Source organism: Puntigrus tetrazona, chromosome 11 (genome assembly GCF_018831695.1).
Source record: "Puntigrus tetrazona isolate hp1 chromosome 11, ASM1883169v1, whole genome shotgun sequence".
Taxonomy (NCBI): domain Eukaryota; kingdom Metazoa; phylum Chordata; class Actinopteri; order Cypriniformes; family Cyprinidae; genus Puntigrus; species Puntigrus tetrazona.
In genome coordinates, this window is record NC_056709.1 from 1,438,416 (window position 1) to 1,458,103 (window position 19,688).

The 19,688-nt window shown below is 38.8% G+C and overlaps 2 protein-coding genes across 4 annotated transcripts in view; one reads left to right on the top strand and one right to left on the bottom strand.

Annotated features, from left to right (window-relative positions):
* rbms2a (RNA binding motif, single stranded interacting protein 2a) overlaps positions 1-10,545 on the top strand; it is a 29,441-nt gene extending 18,896 nt beyond the window's left edge. For all 3 annotated transcript variants that reach the window (XM_043251428.1, XM_043251430.1, XM_043251429.1), the window contains 10 exons: positions 2,494-2,651; positions 2,779-2,858; positions 3,254-3,363; positions 3,456-3,499; positions 4,002-4,095; positions 5,721-5,771; positions 5,857-5,967; positions 6,044-6,121; positions 6,198-6,294; positions 7,011-10,545. In XM_043251428.1, the coding sequence (XP_043107363.1) occupies positions 2,494-2,651; positions 2,779-2,858; positions 3,254-3,363; positions 3,456-3,499; positions 4,002-4,095; positions 5,721-5,771; positions 5,857-5,967; positions 6,044-6,121; positions 6,198-6,287 (816 nt within the window). In that variant the 3' untranslated portion in view covers positions 6,288-6,294; positions 7,011-10,545. The remainder of the gene's footprint in view (positions 1-2,493; positions 2,652-2,778; positions 2,859-3,253; positions 3,364-3,455; positions 3,500-4,001; positions 4,096-5,720; positions 5,772-5,856; positions 5,968-6,043; positions 6,122-6,197; positions 6,295-7,010) is intronic.
* Positions 10,546-11,193: 648 nt separating this feature from the next.
* On the bottom strand, positions 11,194-16,723 carry faim2b (Fas apoptotic inhibitory molecule 2b). Its single transcript, XM_043251638.1, has 12 exons — positions 16,601-16,723; positions 15,920-15,983; positions 15,593-15,669; positions 15,445-15,509; positions 15,030-15,083; positions 14,873-14,923; positions 14,750-14,789; positions 13,981-14,018; positions 13,804-13,891; positions 13,582-13,677; positions 13,007-13,060; positions 11,194-12,895 (listed from the first exon to the last, which is right to left on the bottom strand). The coding sequence occupies exons 1-12, from the start codon at positions 16,613-16,615 to the stop codon at positions 12,746-12,748; spliced, it is 792 nt and encodes a 263-aa protein (XP_043107573.1). The 5' UTR covers positions 16,616-16,723; the 3' UTR covers positions 11,194-12,745.
* Between the last annotated feature and the right edge of the window lie 2,965 nt (positions 16,724-19,688).

The window sequence follows — 19,688 nt, forward strand, 5'->3', positions numbered from 1 at the left end:
TTCCCACTGATAAGATGAATTGACACATATTTGACTAGATAAAGATGTCTCTTGGCTGTCTTGAGTCTTTTCTCTGGCACGTTTTGTGGCATTGTTTGCCGTTTAGCTGCTCTGTGTGTGTGTGTGTGTGTGTGTGTGTGTGTGTGTGTGTGAATGGCTCTGTTGTAGTCTTTTGAAGTCGATCCCTCTGTTTCTCGTAGGGAGTGTGTTAAGGTCACAAGGAAACACACACACACACACACACACACACACACACACACACACACACACACACACACACACACACACACACACACACACACACACACACACACACTGCTAGGTAGACATCCATACAGTGGATCCATACCTGCACGCATTTTATCAAGAAAGCAAATGGTGACGCTTCAATTGAATGCGTTACATGTTTTTTGTCTATTGCGTGTTGTTTTTGAATCACTTGCTTCTGTCACCAAGACCCGCTGCTTAATCATTACATAAAATCCTGTAATAATGCATTAGATGATTAGATGATTTGATGTAACGCAGTGTTTAACTGTTGAGTGTTTCTCCTGATCTTGGACTGTTCGGTTCTTGAAGCTCATCCCGGACTTGGCGTCATAGCAACAGGTCCGTTAGCGTTTTAAGCAGAATTGATCGTTCAATCAGTCGCAGCAAGAGTATCCTACTGATCAGTCATTTAAACATATTCTAATGGTGTTGTTTAATCTTTAATTCTATAGACGCAGCCATAGAAATATGCATGATGAAACAATGGCTGTGTGTTGCCGTGGTTACGATGCAGTTGTATGTAACTGTAGTCCTGAGTCTGACTGGACATCTTCCCAAACTGTCCATCCCTAACATTTTTTATTTAATTGCATTTTCATCGCTAAAAGAAGTGGTTCTGAACTTGCTGTAGCACTAACAGTAAATGATGCACATGTTAATTAATATTACTCCACACTTATTTGCGTTATTGCACTGCAACGATGTCCCTTTAAACTAAAGTGCGGTCCGTTCTCAGCGAGCGGCATCCGTCTCTAAATGATCAACCCCATCAAAACTTTGTTGTTAAACCTGTTTACACTCAGTCTACTGCATGCCTCCTGTTGTCCGATTAATATTTCATGCTTTTTCGAGAGCTGCTTCAGGTGTTAGGTCCTTACTGTTTTTTATATTGCTACTCATTTTAAAGATGAGCACTTATTCCACCGAAGCAACGTTACTAGACTTTACTTTTAGAAAGAAAGGCTTTTGAGGAACATTTGTTTGTCCATCTCTCAGTCATCATTGCATTGCATTACAAAACACCGGAGCTAAGCATTGAAATCATCTCACTAAGACGGATAATTGACAGATTCAGTGGTGTTTTATGTATCTACTATACTGTTAAAAAGATCATATAAAAAGCATTTGTATAATTTGGGCTTCTGGGGAAAAAAAAAAAAATGTCATCCTCTGTTATGATCTTTATAGGCCCGCTATGCCAAGCGTACTATATAAGCAACACTGTTCCGTTAAAAAAAGACTATTATTTCATATCTCTGGTTTTACAGGCTAACTTGCCAGTCTGATTAAATAATGCATGAAGAAAGGGATCTGTGCAGCTCACTGTGATCACGCTGGCGGTAGAAGGTCAGGTCGAGGACGGTGTTGTGTGAAGTGTGCTCACTGGTGTACTGTATATCCTGGCCAGTGTCTGTAGTAGGTCACCGTCTGGGTATGCATGCTTCACACAGGCTAAGTGTAGCGTGCTAGTGTGCTAACAGAGATGGCGAGCGCCACTTTCGTGGATACAGGAGACAGAGCTTTCGCCTGTTTCTCTCGTGCTGATCTGAGTCTGGTGTAAAGGCTTTCTGAAGGAACGATCAGGAAGAAGGCGGCTGGCATTTGATTCTCACAAACGAAACTGATGATTTGTTCAGTCGTTTTGTATGCTTTGTTTTACGTATCTTGGCATGCGTAATTGTAGAATATAATATATTTGATGTCTTAGTCGTTGGCAAATTTATGAAAAAAAATAGATGCTAGCTGCAGCTAATCTTTAGACACGGGCGTAATCTTATTTAGGCGGAGAAAATGCAAATTATGAAATGCAAGTAAATGAAAAAAAAAAAAAATATTCAGAATAAACTTAATATAAGGATCTAGATGATCAGTGTTTTTGACCTATGTGACCCAGACCACAAAATCATATATATACGTGTGTGTGTTTTGATAATGTATATGTGATATGTATGATATATGAGGCAAATATGATAATAAATAGTACTTAATAACCACTTAAAAACTGCAACCTAAAAATCTGAGTCTTTATGAGTTTATTAATAGTGCATTTAGTTTTTCCGTGTATGTTTCTTGAATCAAAATGGACGCGGCAGTTAAACTGCTACCAGTGTGAGCGCTTAAGGAACATGTTAATGGCTGCTGAAAACGTATCGCTCTGAAAAGTCGAAAAAGACAGACTGAAAAGTGCAGTCATTCAGATTTACGCTTTGCGTTCGTTTCTAGCAACAGGAGCAGGACCCTACCAACCTGTACATCTCTAACCTGCCCGTGTCCATGGACGAGCAGGAGCTGGAGGCCATGCTCAAATCCTTCGGTCAGGTGATTTCCACACGGATCTTACGGGACGCCAACGGAACCAGCAGAGGAGTGGGGTTCGCAAGGTACTTCATTAATAGTGAATAAAAACCAGTGTGGAGTAACACCAATTCACTTACGCTTTAGATTTTTTGGTATTTTGACCTACTCTTCCCATCTTTTTAATTGTTTGTCGATGTCGTTGTGTAACAGGATGGAATCCACAGAGAAATGTGAAGCCATCATTCAGCATTTTAATGGAAAATATATCAAAACCCCACCTGGAGTGCCAGGTAGATGATATATGATTTATTTGCGACATTAAATTAAAATGAAAGAATTCTTTACTGATTATGAAACCAGTCGTAAGCAGCACAGCGGTGTTTGTAGCAGTAGGCAAACATTTTAGACGTCAAAAATCTTTAGGATTTTAAGTAAAGATCACGCTCCATGAAGATATTTTGTTAATTTCCTACCGTAAACATATCGAAAAGTCATTTTTGATTAATAACAAGCATTGCTATAGTCTTCACTTGGAAAGCGGTTTCTCAATATTTCCATTTTTGTGCACCCTGAGATTCCAGATTTTGAATTTCAGCCAAATATAGTCCTCTCCCAACAAAACATACATTTAGATGATGCAGAAATCTCTTCTGACTGGTTTTGTTCTCTTACTCGTCACCTCTAGTACCTACAGAACCGTTGTTGTGCAAGTTTGCTGACGGAGGACAAAAGAAGCGACAGAACCAGGCAAAATACCTACAGAACGGTCGACCCTGGGCTAGAGATGGTGAAACGGTACGAGAGCTCTCTTTGCGGACTTCAACAAAGCGCTTACACGGATATTGCACGTTTTATATCAAATTTGTCACTTTCTTTTCGGCGTTCAGGGAGGAATGACGCTCGCTTACGACCCAGCGGCCTTACAGAACGGGTGAGAGCACAGAAACTTCAATGTGTCTCATTTTAAAGCGCTTTAGAGCAGTATTTAAAGGTGTATCCCTGTTTGTGTTGTCATCGTTAACCTCGTTGGTTCCCGTGCATCAATCAAGCAGATTTCAGCTTCTTTTTACCATATTTGGTGTGTTTTATATATGTGCGTAGATGAATGTTTGCGTGTGATTTAGAGCCTAAATGAATCATGATATAAAGAAATCACAGAAATGACTTTCATGATTCCTTTATGAATGTATTCAAGCATTAATATTTTGGTCGCGCGGTTGCAATTTCTTTCTCTTAGGTTTCATTAAGAGCATTTTAATTTGCGTTAAAGTCCTCATGAATGCGGAGTGACCACATATGAACAGATGATGACAGATTTGTGAACCGTCCCTTTAAGACTTACATTACACCAACATGGTGTTCTTCAGAAATCCCTCAATGGCTTTTTAAATGAACATGAAACGGCACAAAATGTCTTTGCTTCTTATTTTCAGGTTTTATTCTCCTCCGTACAGCATCGCTCCGAACCGAATGATCGCTCAGACCTCTCTGTCTCCGTACATGCCCTCACAAGTACCATCCTACCAGGCGAGTGTCTTCAAGATAATCACATCCGTTTTATGCATAACCGTGCGTTCTGTATACAGCGTCGCGGCATCGCTTTCACCCAATATCATTGCACAACATACACACAATGAATATTTTGCAACCTGGTTTTCATTCACGTGACTGGAGCAGAAACATCAACCGCAGCCTCAGGTAAAATCTATGAGGTGTTACCTGAGACTCCTCGACTGCATCGTAAGTGTTCAGCCATTGCAGGCAAAAATGTACTGGGCTTGAGTTTAGTCTCCTCGGCTTGAGTTACACGGTCGATCGAAATGCTTTAATAAAGCAAAATAGTTTGTTCATTCACGGTTTCACTCATTCGTTGCACGACTCCGTTTGTAATCAGCCGTTTCTGGGACTTTGGGTCAATCCAGCTTACGTTTGGTTTTTGTTGTGATAGTGAGCTCAAGCTGAGCGCGTGCCAAAGCCGACAGCAGTCGGACGGAAACAAAGACTGACTCACAGCGTGTGTTCGCTGAGGATATCAGACCGCAGTGACTCAGAGCCGAGGCTTGTGGGAACTCTGACACCTTTTGAGTGCTGATGGATGAACAGGCGAAAGCAAATAATGTACGCTGAGATCCTGTCGTTCTGGCCGGCGCGCTCCATACACACTGAACAGCCCATTAGAGCCGGATTACTGAGTAATGACGCTACGACTCGGTCTGCTAGCACCTAGCATTTGTTATAGAAGACTGTTGAGCACTTTAAATATTTAATGGAGTAGCTCATAAAACAATGAAAGTCATCATCAGTTATTGCATTTGGAATATAATACTAGGGCACGGTTATTTTTAACGTTTAGGGTTGTTGAGATTTTTTTATGTTTTTTTTAAAGAAGTCTTTTCTGCTTTTCAAGGTTATATTTATGTGATTAAAATAGAGTAAAAATTTATTTCTGTTTGAATATATATATATATATATATATATATATATATATATATATATATATATATTTTTTTTTATTTTTTTGCATCATTGCTCCTGTCTTCAGTTTCACATCCTTCAGAAATTATTCTAATATGCTGATCTGCTAAGATTTTTTGGACTAGAAACCAATCACTGGGCAATTTATTTATTTATTTTTTAATGACGATTCTTACATGACCTGAAAGCTAAACGAATAAGCTTTCCATTGATGTATGGATGATATATACAACTATTTGAAAATCTGGAATCTGATATCAATCTATATACTGTATATATAGTGAAAAGATCACCTTTAAAAGTCCTAAACAATTTCACTAATCTTATAAATTAAGTTTTGATATGTTTATGATAGAATGTGATTTTTACTTAATATACCAATGATTTTTTTGGCATAAAAGGAAAAAATGTATCCTTCTGACCCATGCATTGTATTTTTGTGCCTCTGCTGCTTATGCCTGCCTTTCTGCTCTAGGCTTATACGTGTTTTTAAAACGTAGCGCACGAGTCACTTTTAAAAGCTCTGCAAACCCGTCCCGTTCCAGTCACGTCACCATCTGCAATCATACCACAAGCGATATCGATGCACAATACTAAATCATCCGGCCGTAAGCTATCCATAGACGTTCAAAACACGTTTAAGGAGGATTCTTAGGCAGTGTCTCTGTGTGTCTCAGGTGCACAGCCCGTCCTGGATGCATCATCAGTCGTACCTCATGCAGCCCACCGTGAGTCCGACACATGCCAAAGAAGCACTCGTATGTTGATGTTTGGTTCGGACATGGTTTTCAGGGCTTCTCTCTCTGTCCGCAGGGGGCCGTTCTGACTCCAGCTATGGATCACTCGATGTCCATCCAGCCCACGTCTATGATCGGACCCCTGACCCAGCAGCTCAGTCACCTGTCTCTCGGCAGCGCCGGCACGGTTGGTGGCCCGTCGCCGTCTGTTTAGCGTCCAAACCTGACGGCACGCATTAAATGTATCCATTTTGCCCCCGCAGTATATTCCCAACGCAGCTATGCAAGGAACGTACATCCCTCAGTACGCCCCAGTGCCTCCCTCTAGTGTCACGTTAGAGGTATGACGAGCCTGGCTTTGAACGCCCAGCAGCGTCTTCGGCCACGTTTGACTCATCCTCGTTGTTTGTCTTGTAGGAAAACAGCGGACAGCAGCAGCAGCAGCAGCAGGTTTCCATGGAGACGCCTTCAGAACACACTAATTATTCCTATCAACACAGCAAATGAAGCTACGGTAAGAGCAGACGTGAAACCGGCTTGCCTCTAATAAACTATTCATAAACTACTTTTTATTATAAGCCGTTTCGAGTCAAAAACCGGTTTAGTGATGATAATCAGTGTTTTGCACTGATTCGATGATCAAAGATGCAGAAAAAACAGTAATACTGTGAAATATTACGGCAATTTCAGTGTTTTCTACTCTTAATTATCACTTTTTTATCCATTTAGCACATCTTTTATGGATAAAGAAATTTATTAATATATTAAAAAAAATAAGAAAATTCCAAATTTTGAATAGCGTTGTAAATTGAATTTCTGTTTTGAATAAACACTTTTTATTTAGTGAAGAATCCTGTGAAAAAGCATCACGAGTCCCAACATCGATAATATACCGGCGTATTAAAACGATTTAAATTAGATCACGATTAGAATAAAGGATTAATGAGTACGCGTGCCGATTATTACAAAGGAATAAAATAGAAAATAATAATAATAGCGATAATTAAATAAAAGCTTGTTCTGTATTTTTCATCGAATATATAAATAGCATTAAAAAACATGAATTAAATTTCCAACAAAACTATTCAGTTACAGCTCTGTTCTTCAGAAAGAAAGTTATAATATCTGCTCCATTACTTGCTGACTTTTTTTTTTTGTTTTGAGCATTTATGAATGATTTGAAGGGTTCGAGCCCCTTTTCCCAGAACATGAGCCGTTTTTCCTCGGCAGGTGGTGTGGAGGTGCTCGCCGCGCTCCGGACGCTGGGAGTCTCTCGGGACCGACGGAGGACCGGAGACGACGCGGATCACGAAAGGAGCGGGCATCTTTTGTAGGACAGAGACATAAAAGGAGGTCACTCATCTTTTGTTCGACTCCTCTCTCTTCAGGAGTCCCTCGGCCAACGGTGGGAGAAGTGCAGAAGAGCTAGCACTCGTTCATCTTTTTGATAACAAAACAGAAAAAAAAAAAAGTGTAAAAAAACTACGTTGATTTTAGAAAAGGGTAAGGAAAACACAATGTGTTCTTTTATGCACGTAATGGCAAATTCTTATTTTTAAGAACTAATTCTTTAATATGGGAGGATCAAAAAAGTTAAAAATGTGTTTTTTGTAAAATATGCAACTTTTTTAAAGATTTGTTCTTTTTTTTTTCTTCAGTCAGCAGCAGTAAGATATTTTTGTACAGATTAATATGCAAACAGTGCTTTTGGGTTGTCCTGTTCTTGAACCTGTCGTGTGATGTTTAGGCGTTTAAAACCATTTAAAGCCACTTCTTCATGCGGCGGCCATTTTAAGAAATAGTGATGAAATCACTCTAATCCAATCCTCTCTTAAAGCAACAGACAATCATTAACTTATTATTTATTACAGGTGTTCCTGCATAGCGAGGCAATAAAGCTTTGTCCATTTGAGTTCGTATCAAATATTTGATGCAGAAATGAATAAATTAGTTTAATTAAGTTTATAAAAAGTCGTTTTATGAGGGGCATTTTAAATCTAAAGATAACCTGCCAAACGTTCACGATCAATTCCTTTTTATTTAAAATTAAAAAAACATTTTGTTAGTTTTCTGATGTGTATACAGTAACGGCACCCAATGTTTCAGGTTTCTGAATGCTGTTTAAACGTGCTTGATAAAGATCATAGTGTTTCGTACAGATGAGTCTCGAGGAAGTGACTTTAAGTGGTTATTAATATCAAAAATAGTTCATAAAAGTGATGATAACACATGACTTTGAGGTTTGTCGATCCCACACTGCTAGACCTCGGCTGTAGGGAAGCAGATGCACGTTTCAGTCTGGTCTGAAGCTTCACTTTTCTTTTTTAACCGTAGAAATCAATCCATCAAACACATGAGAACAGAAGGAAATCAAGGCCTACATCTTACACGTGTTTTGTAGATTATTTAAAAAATTTGCCTGTCTTAACCTTCTACGATGAAGTTTATTTGTGCTACCTTTTATCTAAAGTTTCCAACTACAATCGTCCGAGGTGTAGATTTTGAGAAGTGTTCATCAGTGAATGCTGAAGAAACATCACAGTGATGCACAGGTTATCAACCCATGAACATCTTGAGAAGAGAGAAGCAAATCCATCGAGATGTTTTTTCACAAACCGTTGCTTCTGGCTGAAATATGAGTCCATAATCCATAATACTGCTTTCTCCGGTTAAAAATCTCATGAATAAGGACAGAATCTGCACAGATCGAGTACCGTTCACAAGCGGAAACCGTCCAAAACGGCTCTGAATTTTAAAAGTTAAACTTTATTAAAAATGATTAAATATTTTTGTCTGAAACATTGGTTTGTAGGGTTTTTTTTCAGATATTTTTGTCTGAAGCAAACTCCTCCAGATGTTCACTGATGGACTGGAGTTCTGTGGATGATCGTGATGTTTTTATCAGACTCTCATTCTGATGAAACGCTGGAAGCGGAGACTCATTTCTCCAAATACGTTCCCAGACCCGAGGCCTGTGTTTTATTGTTAGCGTGTTAAAAGAGAGACGTTAGCAGTGTGTGTGTCATCAGGTTGTGTGTTATCATGGCTTTTCCAGAGATTTGTAGAAATATCTTCCAACCGGTGCTGGGGTTATACCTGAGACACGTATAGCAGGAAAAACTCTTCTATGAAACAGATCACGAAGGACAGAAGCAGTTCTTCAGCGCATGTAGTCGCTTTCTTCCTTCATGCTGCTGGTTTTTTAATGATCATGATTTTATCCTTCAAGTGTGATTAGCTGTAGTGTTTGGGCAAAGCTTTACTTTCTGAAAACGTGTCGCCGTTCCTTTTTAAAATGCCAGATGAATAGGATTTTTGTGTGCAAAGGAAAGACATTTTCTTGAGTTTCTTTATGTTCTTCTCTGTGCTGTTTGTTGTTTTACTTGAAATGTACTGTCTCGGTCAATCATGGAGTCTGAAGGAGTCTGAATATCCAAAATGAAACGTTTTGATATCATCGAGTTATTTTCGTACACTTAAACATACTGTAGAAGTGTCTTACGCTCTTAAAAAACGAAGGTGCCATTTTTGTCTAAATGGTTCCGTAAAGAACCTCTGAAGAACCTTTCTGTTCCACTGAACGTTATTGAGGTTCCTCAGATTCTAGACACGCCTTTGGTTCTTTGTGAAATCAGTAATGGTTCTTCTACGGCATCTCTGTGAGGAACCTTTGAAGCGCCTTTATTTTGAAGAGCGTAGAGTAGAATGGCTCTTCTATAGGATAGAAACACAAGGGCTTATATTCTAAAACACTAAAGACACGACGCACCGTCTGAGAGCTTCCCTTGATGCATTTTACATTTTAATGAATGTAAAGCCATGAACTATTAAATGGTTTTCATTAAGAGACTCTCCTCCATCCATAAAAATAGCTGCTAGCGCGATTACCGTCTAGGATAGCTTGACATCGCATCCAAAGACGCGCTCAATACCTCTTTTACAGTTTACCATCAGTCTTCAGATTCCCAAAGAACGGATTCGTTCGGCCACCAAAGATAGCTACGCCACCGAGACACAACATGACTTTAGAGTACGACAGCAAATTGTTTCCTACTAAAAAAATGGTCTGGTCGTTTTCCTTTTCAGTGTGACTTTACCGTTGATGTATTCGAGTCAGATCTTCTGTACTAAACTCATTTTCGCAGTTCGCCTCATGAAGGAAAGGGGGATTTATTTCGGTTGTGGAGCTGATAAATCGTTTCGTCCATTATTAACACAAGACATTAAACATGGTTTTGAAACTATGAAATGATGTATTGCTTTTTATTCAGATCGACCGCATACATCTAAATTACCGTTTTATTTTTTTAACCGCATCGATCAGTTCAGATTTTCCAAAAAGAGCTGCTAGTTTCCGGAGGAGATCATTTCATAGTTTCAAAATGTGTTGCTGCTAACATGGGGTGTTCAAGCTGTTCGCCAGATAAAGCCATAAAGTTATTTTGTGTTGAAGCTGTAACCCAAGTGCCTCAAGAAACGAGCTGTTAGTTGTTTTGGGTCGGGAGACTGAGACGTGTTTGCGCTGGTGGTGGTGGTGATGTGATTATTGAACACATGGCTTGTCTCTTGAACAGCTTTTTTTAAACATTCTTTATTTATAGGATAACACGTGTTGTACAGGTAGCTGAAGAAACAGTTTGGTGGTTTGTTTGCATGTTCACCGGAGCTTCCAGCCGGACGTTTGTCTTCCTGTGCCACAGTTTCTGATTTTCTGTTATCTTTTTTTTTTTTTAAGAAAAACTAAAAAAAAAACAACAAAAATGTTCTGTTTTTGTTTGTGCCTTTTTTTAAACTGATCTCTTGAATTCCATTTTTTTAATAAAATCTTGTTTGTATTTTTGTTGGTTTATTTACTTTTTTCAGTTATTCACAGCATTTTCATCAATGTACATTAATACGCCAGCTGAGCATTTTTATTATTATTCAGATTTATTATAAATTGTGCAGACTCTTATTTTCTTTTCAACTTTATAATTATGCACTGTAAATAATAGTATCCTGCAGTTATTCCTAATTTACCCCCAAATGTCTTCTTCTTCTTAAAAACATATTCAAATTGATTCAATCATTTAACTTAAATATAAATATATGCACATAAATGCATGCAAATATGTTTCTTTTGGAGGCTATTAATCCCCCGACTTTTATCATTTACCACGCTTCAGAATAAGAAAGTCATTAAAGTCAGCAAATTCAAATACAAGTAGTTTTATGCTCAAAATCTTCCTTATAAAAACAAGTCCTTGAATCTGATTGGTTGTTGGATTTGCTGAAACTATTTATTTGTGCGCAAGTTCAAGATCATCTGCGAATTCATAGTTTTCGCATCTGAAAGAGAGACACGTTTTCCATTCGTACGTTCGCTCTGTGAACCGCACGCTTATTCGAGAAATGATCGTAGGCTCACGTTGAGGACGGTTTTATGAGTGAGGCCCCAGAAAGTCGTGACCTCGATGCCCAAAAGAAGAGAGGAGATGCTAGATCACGGGCCTGACTATTTTGACTTGGTTTTGAGACCTGTAGCAGGATTTATTCATTCATTTCCTAATTTTCGTTCCTTCATTTTAATGAAATGATCAGTAAGTTTAACTAACTCCTGGCCGCAATCTCATGAACCCACCAATCGACTTAACCCCATCACGTTCTCTATATATTTCATTCAGAATTAGACATTTTGGTTTTTAAGTTAAGTGGCCATGTACACACCGCAAACATTTAGGAGTGACCTCCACATATAAATGCACCAATCACTCTCAAAATTGCAATGATGACCACAGCTTTGGATGGAATGCATATAGCGTGCATGAAGTCCTTATTAAATGACAAACCCCCAGTGATTTGATTCACTGGTGTATCGCGAGCGTTGAGATTTCTGACCAGTATACGAGTAAAATCCAAACACGCACAACACGTAAAAAAGATCTGACACGGTTCCTTTATTTCGTTTTCTTCTAAGCATTATTATCAGTCCACAAACTCACTGCAATCATACTTGTTTGCTGACATTCTTCCTCCATTTTCTAGCTTTATCGTACCCAGTTAGCAACGAACACCAAAACCTTGTCGCGGAGATCTCTCCAGTACTCGGGGGAATCGTGTATTCCTGAAGCCTGCTGCGTTGCACACCTAACACAATTTAGGATCTATCTTTCATTTCTGTGCATTATTAGGTTGCGCTCTATTTTGATAATCCACTTCAGACTAACTAGAAGTAACTTTGTAACTAGTGCACAAATACTCTACTAACTGCTAGTTGACATGCAGTTGCAAGGATAGTTACTGTTCCTCAAGTGGACTATCAGAATTATGTTTACCTGTTATTTTTTTTATAGACCGAAATGTGAATTTCTTAATAAGGACAGGCTGTACTACACTGAACCGGCAACAGATAATATATGATTAACGGTAAAATACTGAATAAACTGTATGTGAAAGTTACAGTACATGAGTGACGTCATAAGTGATCTCACGATGACAAATAGTGATCATCAAATATTTATATTTATAATATTCAGTTATTTTGATGGTTACATGTACGTGTCGTTACACTGAATGACTGCGTACAACATTTATGTATATGAAAAAACACAGATTCTTGATATGAAAATAATTGAGCTTAATATAAACTCCACTTTCGAACTTTCAGCTACCAGCTGAGTGAGGATTGTCATTGACACACAATTATGATTAAAATCTTTAGTCGTAAGCAAAAAGAAAAAGAGCCTTACTTTCAAGCAATCGTTTTTATACTTAAAGCCCAGATTTGATGGGCATTTCCAAATCTGTCCTATGATATCTAACCAAATATAGTCAGAATGTGAAAAGTCGGTTCCTGAGAAAACATTCGTACGAAGCTGATTTTCTTTAAGCCTAACAATAAATTAAAGGCCACGTGTTGTTTCTAAAAACGTTGAGGTTGCAGAACAGCTATCGATATTTGACGTTACGTTACAACACAACCGAGCTCATTCTCTGCCACTACCAAACAACTGCAGCAGGAACGTGAACAAGTACACAATATCCAGGTACAGAGTGAGCGTCGCGAAGATGTATTCTTCAGGACTCATTGCATATTGCTTGTTTCCGATCAGCAGCTGTGTATCAAAGGCGAGAAACTGGAACAGGAGACGCGAGAGGAGATAAAGAGAGGGTTATATCACCTTAATCACATGACAAATAATCATCGTTTAAGACCGTAATCCTTTCTTCACTAATCGTCTTCTCACCATGGTAAAGACGACAGCTCCTACGCTGGCGTAGACCGCATGCAACCAGGGAACCTTTCAAAAGACAAAGCAGTCAGAAAGTGTCTATATTTGGACGGTTAATGCTTTTGTTCAGATTAGGACTGCGACGATTATAGCTAGCATTAGGGCTAATTATCTAGAATCTAAAAACAAAAATACTTGTTAAATTAAGTGGAAAAGAAAGCGGAGCATCAAGATATGCTAGAAACGTGAAAACATTGCTAATTATTTGTCTGTAACACTTTTGTTTAGGGACCAGGTGTCACTATTAACTAGTTGAATGTTAGCGTGCGTATTACTAGCATATTCAACATGAATGAGCATATTCTACATCCTAATATCTAAACTTAACAACTACCTTAGCAACTTAATAAAATGTAATTAATTACTGATTCAAGTTTACAGTGAGAATTAGACCTTAAACTTAAAATGTCGAGCTTTTAAAAACTACTTTACACTTTTAAACTGCTTCAATCGTTCTGGTCAGGCTTCTCAAGCCAGCATCAATGCCATCCTTTTTATTATCTAGTTTGCTTATATTTTTGGACACTTACGTAGCCGAAGGGAACCACAAATCCCATGACCATAGCACAGAAAAACATGACCATGCACAGAATGAAGAGAAGACCTTGAAAAGAGGTGATGTCAATCTAGAGAGTCAAAAAAACAACATTAAAGTTATTGCATTTCACATGTGCATGTATCACTGGTAACACAAATACGGTAAAAGACCCTGAAGCTCACTAAAACGTTTATTAGCGTTTGTGTTCGCTCACCTTGCTCTGAAAGCTGAAGATGGTGACACACAGACACACTGTGGCGGTGATGCCAATGCACAGCACCACAGACTTGGTGTTGTAGAAGCTGGCAGAAGTAAGAACGGCACTGTTACGTTCAGCGGAAATGAAACATATGCACGGAAAAGCATGCACACACAACAGATACGTCATTACCTAGAGATAAAACCCAACATGCAAGCCATGCTCAGAGTCTGCGTTTGCACGGCGTTCACAGAAGCATGCGAAATAAATGACAGAGAGGGAAAATTTTTAATTTATATTAATACAATGATGTTTTAAAATTGCGAAAAACATACACTTTCTAAAACAGCAACTGAAGGATAGCATGCACTGGATGCTCTGCAGTGAATGGGTGCCGTCAGAATAAGAGTCCAAACAGCTGATAGAATATTCAGAGGTATTCCACACCGCTCCGGTCCGTCGGTTAACATCTCGTGAAGCCATCCAAGAAACTAATTCATCTTTGCTGCTGGATAAAATACGTGTCCGTGATACACAATAACACTTCCTTCAGTGAAAAAGTAATCTCAACTGAATCAGGGGAGAAATCTGCATAGATCGAGCAGCTTTTCTTGGAGCAGTCCAAACAGTGGATTTGAATCGAGAGACAACGGACGTGGATTTTTCACTGGAGGAAGCATTAAAGAAATACAGATTCATATTTCATCCAGGAGCAACGGTTTAAAATGACAGTAAAATTCGATTTGTTTTTAGAAACATAAAACTTTTTTCTTTTCCAGATGTTAACGGATGGACTGGAGTGCTGTGGATTATTGTGATGTTTGCATCATCCGTTTGGACGGCACCCATTCACTGCAGAACATTTCTCCGAATCATCCATGAAGAAAGAAATGTACTGCATCTCAGGGTTCGTGAAAGTGTTTTAGGGTGAGCTATTCCTTTAATTTATCTTGATACTCACAAAGATTGTGAGCAAAATGAGATTCCATGGAAACTGCCTCCTGTAATACAGAAATGAAAAGATGGATGCCGCTATTATAGTATGATGTTTTCACAGTTTGTATGTGTATAACCTGTATATTACCTCAAATCACCGCAGCAAGCCAGTGAGATATACGTGACAAGAAACAGAAGACTGCAAAATACAGAGATAGCTCGAGTTAGAAATACAGTTCAAAAAATTCCCAAGTCATAAATATTTTAGTACGTTTTAATTACTGATTAAACAGCAGTTTCCATACTTGGACATGGAGTATAAAACAGGATGTGTCTGAATGTATAACCTCACTGGAGCGCTAAAGCAGAGAGAGAAGTCAAAGAGTTAATATACAATCTGATTCATGACTCATATACCATACACATAACTCATACATAACATAAACATTCAGAAGTTTGGGGTCATGTTTCTGAAAGAAGTCTCTTCTGCTCACCGCAGAACAAAAATACAGTAAAAACGTAATATTGTAAAATAACTTGTCTGTTTGAATGTTTTGTGAAATGTAATAGATTTCCGTGATCAAAGCTGAATCTTCAGCATTATTCGTTTTTATTTCGATTCGCTCAAGATACATTTCTGATTATTATCTGTGCTGAAAACAGCGTTTTTTCCAGTGAAAATGACATTTATTAGTGTTAAACAAAACTTCAGTCACTCACTAGAATGTGAAGAGAGCGATAACTGCTACGGTCGAGAAGAGCTGCAGCATCAGAATCGAATAAACCTGCACGAACACCATGAGGGTAACGGTGAGATTTATTTGGCAAGCATTTTGATTTTGATTATAGATGAAATATCAGCTGCTACCTTTCGTATAAAAACACGTCTGATGTACATGTCGTCCCAGGAAAAAGTTCCTTCGCCGTAGTAGTAACCTGGACATCCTGCAAAGAGATGAAACGAAATCAAATTAAGACAAGAAAGAAAAAAGATAGATAGATAGATAGATAGATAGATAGATAGATAGATAGATATCCTAGATAGATAGAGAGAGAGATAGATAGATAGATAGATAGATAGATAGATAGATAGATAGATAGAGAGAGAGATAGATAGATAGATAGATAGATAGATAGAGAGATAGATAGATAGATAGATAGATAGATAGAGAGAGAGAGATAGATAAATAGATACCTGAGTTTGCCTCTTCATAGCTTGGAGGCATGTTTCCTTCAACAGTTTGTACTGTTGGTGCGACCTGTTAATAAACATATTGAGCCATTAATGTTGCCGAATAATCACTTAAATTTACTTTGAAAACGGCTACAAAATCCACTGAGCTAACTCTCCCCGTTGGTAAACTTCATGCTGTACGCCAATTGTGGTTCATTTTTTACATGAAAGAAATCTGGGACGCAACGTTTGTATGCAGTGAAGTTGTTTATAAGATCATAAATACGATCCAATCCAGTTCAGAGATGAGCAGAGCTATGCAAAATAAACAGATGCTCCTCAGTGTAGATTTTATGCATGATTGCTAGATTCTGGATCGTCAGTTCAGGATGTTTTAGTTAGACTAGAAATAAAACTGGTTTATGTCCTATATGAAATAATAAAGAAGCTCGATCTATAAAGAGTGGGAATAATCTCCTTATGGAAATGTGCTGGTGTAGAAGAGAGCGTCTCGTGAAGCTTCTGGAGTGGTTTCTCTGAGCATTCAATCGTTTGATGCTTTAATGCCACTAAATTTAAACTGTTATGTTATATGCTGATATCCTGTCCTAAAACAAATTCACTTTACGCTTACGAGGTTCGAAGAAACTCTTCTGATTTCTATTCTAGTCTATTCGACTAATCAATAAAGCGATATCTTACCTTTTTCTGCGTCATGCTGGTTGTTTATGTATTTAATATCTCAGCAGATGGAGCGGGTGTAGTTGTGCTGGATGTGGGTCATGTGTGTTGGAGTGGAGATTTACTCCAGGCTTTTATTATGTCTATTCAGGCTAATCCTTCTTAGGTTCCCATCGGTCCCTCCTCCTCACAGTTCATTCTAGCAAAGTCTCAGAGCTGAGAACGTCTTCTACGCCTAGGCTGGCCTTTCAATTGATCTGTGACGCAACCTTTCATTAGAAATCAGGTGTGCTATATTAAGAGTTATGTAGAATAGTGAAGTATGTTACATACCTGACTTAAAGGATAATGCTGTGGACGTACGCACACACACAGATATATAGATACACAGTATATGTACACACAGTATATATCAAGCTGCACAGACCTCAATGCAACACAGTATTGCTTAAAAGCAATTATATGTCCCCATTTCTGAGCAATAATACGGCCGTATTATAATATTGTATAATATTGACCAGCGTTTCGGGTCATGTGACAGTGAAACGATGACTCCATGGCTTTTGTAAGGCTGGTTTTGTAATGACTAATGAGCTGTGTGTTAAGAAAGTTAAAGGTTTAAAGGTTTATTTCTAAAGTGTCTGGAAGCCTCCATGTCAACAAGCTGAAGTACGGTTCGCGTTGTTTAATTAATAACTCAGAATATGGTTTGGAATAAGGCATGTTCTCTCCGAGGAGCATTCACAGAGCCTGTGGCTTTCTGTTATCCATGCATCAGCATATTACAAACATTTCTGACAACAGAACTACTAAACAGTAGAGTTATTTCTCCATACACCACAAATGTTAGCAGCGCTGACAATTAAGTTAATGACAGTCCAAACTGTTTCAGATGTTTGGTTTTTCCTGGTATTCCTGGTATTCCCTGTGTTATGAGGACCACATGTCTGTTGTTTTTTTCTCTCTCATTGGCTGGACAAAGCTTCCTTGTAAAAAAAAAAAACCCAAATATGATTAATGCTACTGTTCTGGTGAAGAGACAGAATCCTCAGAAAGCAGCTGAACCAGACTCTTTCCTCCATCCACCCCAAAGTACTGCGCTGACCAGCTCACAGTGTTTACAGATATCTTTAAGACCTCTTTGGAGGTATACCATGTGTCCCGGTCCCCGAAAATCCCAGGATCACCAGTTTAAATGACTACAGGATGGGAAAACGTGTTTCTGACCCCTGAGCCATCAGTACTGGCTCCCATCAAGACTGGGTTATTTCAACTCTCCTCTTCTCTCTATGCACCAACAGCTGCACCTTCAGTCAGAGTTTGCAGAAGACGCTACCCTTATTGGGCTCATCATTCATGAGTCTGCCTATCAATCAATCACCTCTTTAACAGCACAGATCGTGTCATAGCACTGAACAGAATAGAGTGTCAGTAATGTACAATGACAGGATTAAACGCTCAATTTTCAGCTAAAGGCAGTTTGATATTGATGCCTAGATGCCTAGATCAGCTCATTTTCAACAGGATCTTTGTAATCAAATAGACAATAATCACTAGAAATTACGTTTTTCTAACTGAGCAAGCCAGAGGCGACAGCAGCGAGGAACCAAAAAACTGAGAAACCTGGCTCAGCTGGGGGCCAGACGAACCAGCACTTCATTTCCAGGTTAATTTTAAGCAAAGCTGTGTGAGATTGTGTGACAGACATATTGTGTGTGTGTGAGAGTGTGTGTGTGTCTGATTCCTGTGACCTAGGTCTTCTGGGGCCTCGTTTATAAAGCGTGCGTACACATAAATTTGATCCTAGATTGTGCATACGCATAAATCCATAACAACGCTCATATTTATAAAAATGTCTTTGATGAGGAAGAGTGCTTAGAGTCACGTCAGGGTCTGAGCAGATGAAAGCACTTTTTATTGTTGGAGTATTGCAGGTTTTTGAACATGTTAATAATTAGGAGTTGTTTTCAAGACAGAAAGTTCAAGATCATTCGCGATTCATAGATTTCACATCTGAAAGAGAAGCGTATGTCGATTTCCATTTCTACATTCATTCTATGAATCACACATACGTATATTTTCGAGGAAAATGATCGTAAGATCAAATTTAGGATGGTTTCTGGTCTCTGCTGACGATCAGGTCTGTAGATGTCATCTCTTGGTGCTGATCTGATCTGGATATGGACTGAGAAACAGACTATGAAAGAAACTAATGTTATATGATGTAATATGATGTAACAAGCATATTGTGTGTTATGAGGAGTATTCCGAATAATCTAATTAATTCAGCCTAACGACCCTTTAACGGATTTGAATAATAAATGCGTATTATGTGTAAATCAGGTCAAAGAGATGGGTCTTTAATCTAGATTTAAACTGACAGAGTGTGTCTGCCTCCCGAACGGTGTTAGGGAGATCATTCCAGAGTTTGGGTGCTAAACAGGGGGCATCAGATTGACGGTAAACACAGTGGAGATTGACTCCAGGAGGAACCCAGCCTCACTACCCACGTTATCCTGAGTAACTCCTCAGACTCCATCCCCACCCAGGAGCTCAAGTGGGAGTTAAACGTCAGCTCTCTAATTAAAAAAGCGGAGCAGAAGATATACTTCCTGATGCAGCTAAGGAAGGTGCTTCCATCATTGAGTCCATTCTCACCACCATCACCATCTGCCAAGAACAAAGGCTGACTGCAATGTGTTCATGCTCTGCTGAGAAGGTAATCGGATGCAACCTACCATCTCTTCAGGACCTGTACACTTCCAGGACCCTGAAGCGGTTGGTTGAGATCGCAGCTGACACTTCTCACTCTGGACACACACTTTCTGGCAGAAGACAGTAGTTCATCAGGGCCAGGATCTCATTCCATCTGCTACTGCTTTTGTCAACAACACCATGACACATGCATGGACATTACACTTCAAGTGTTGTTTCACTTGTGTTACATTAATACACCGCTATATTCTCAAACCCAGACTGTAAGCATTTGAACTTGCACAATGTTCAGAAATATACAATTTTAGTTTTCAGCTGGAAACATTCGCACTGCCCCACATATTCTGCACAAATGGATGAGCTGGTGGAGCATATTTTATATGTTCTCTTTTTG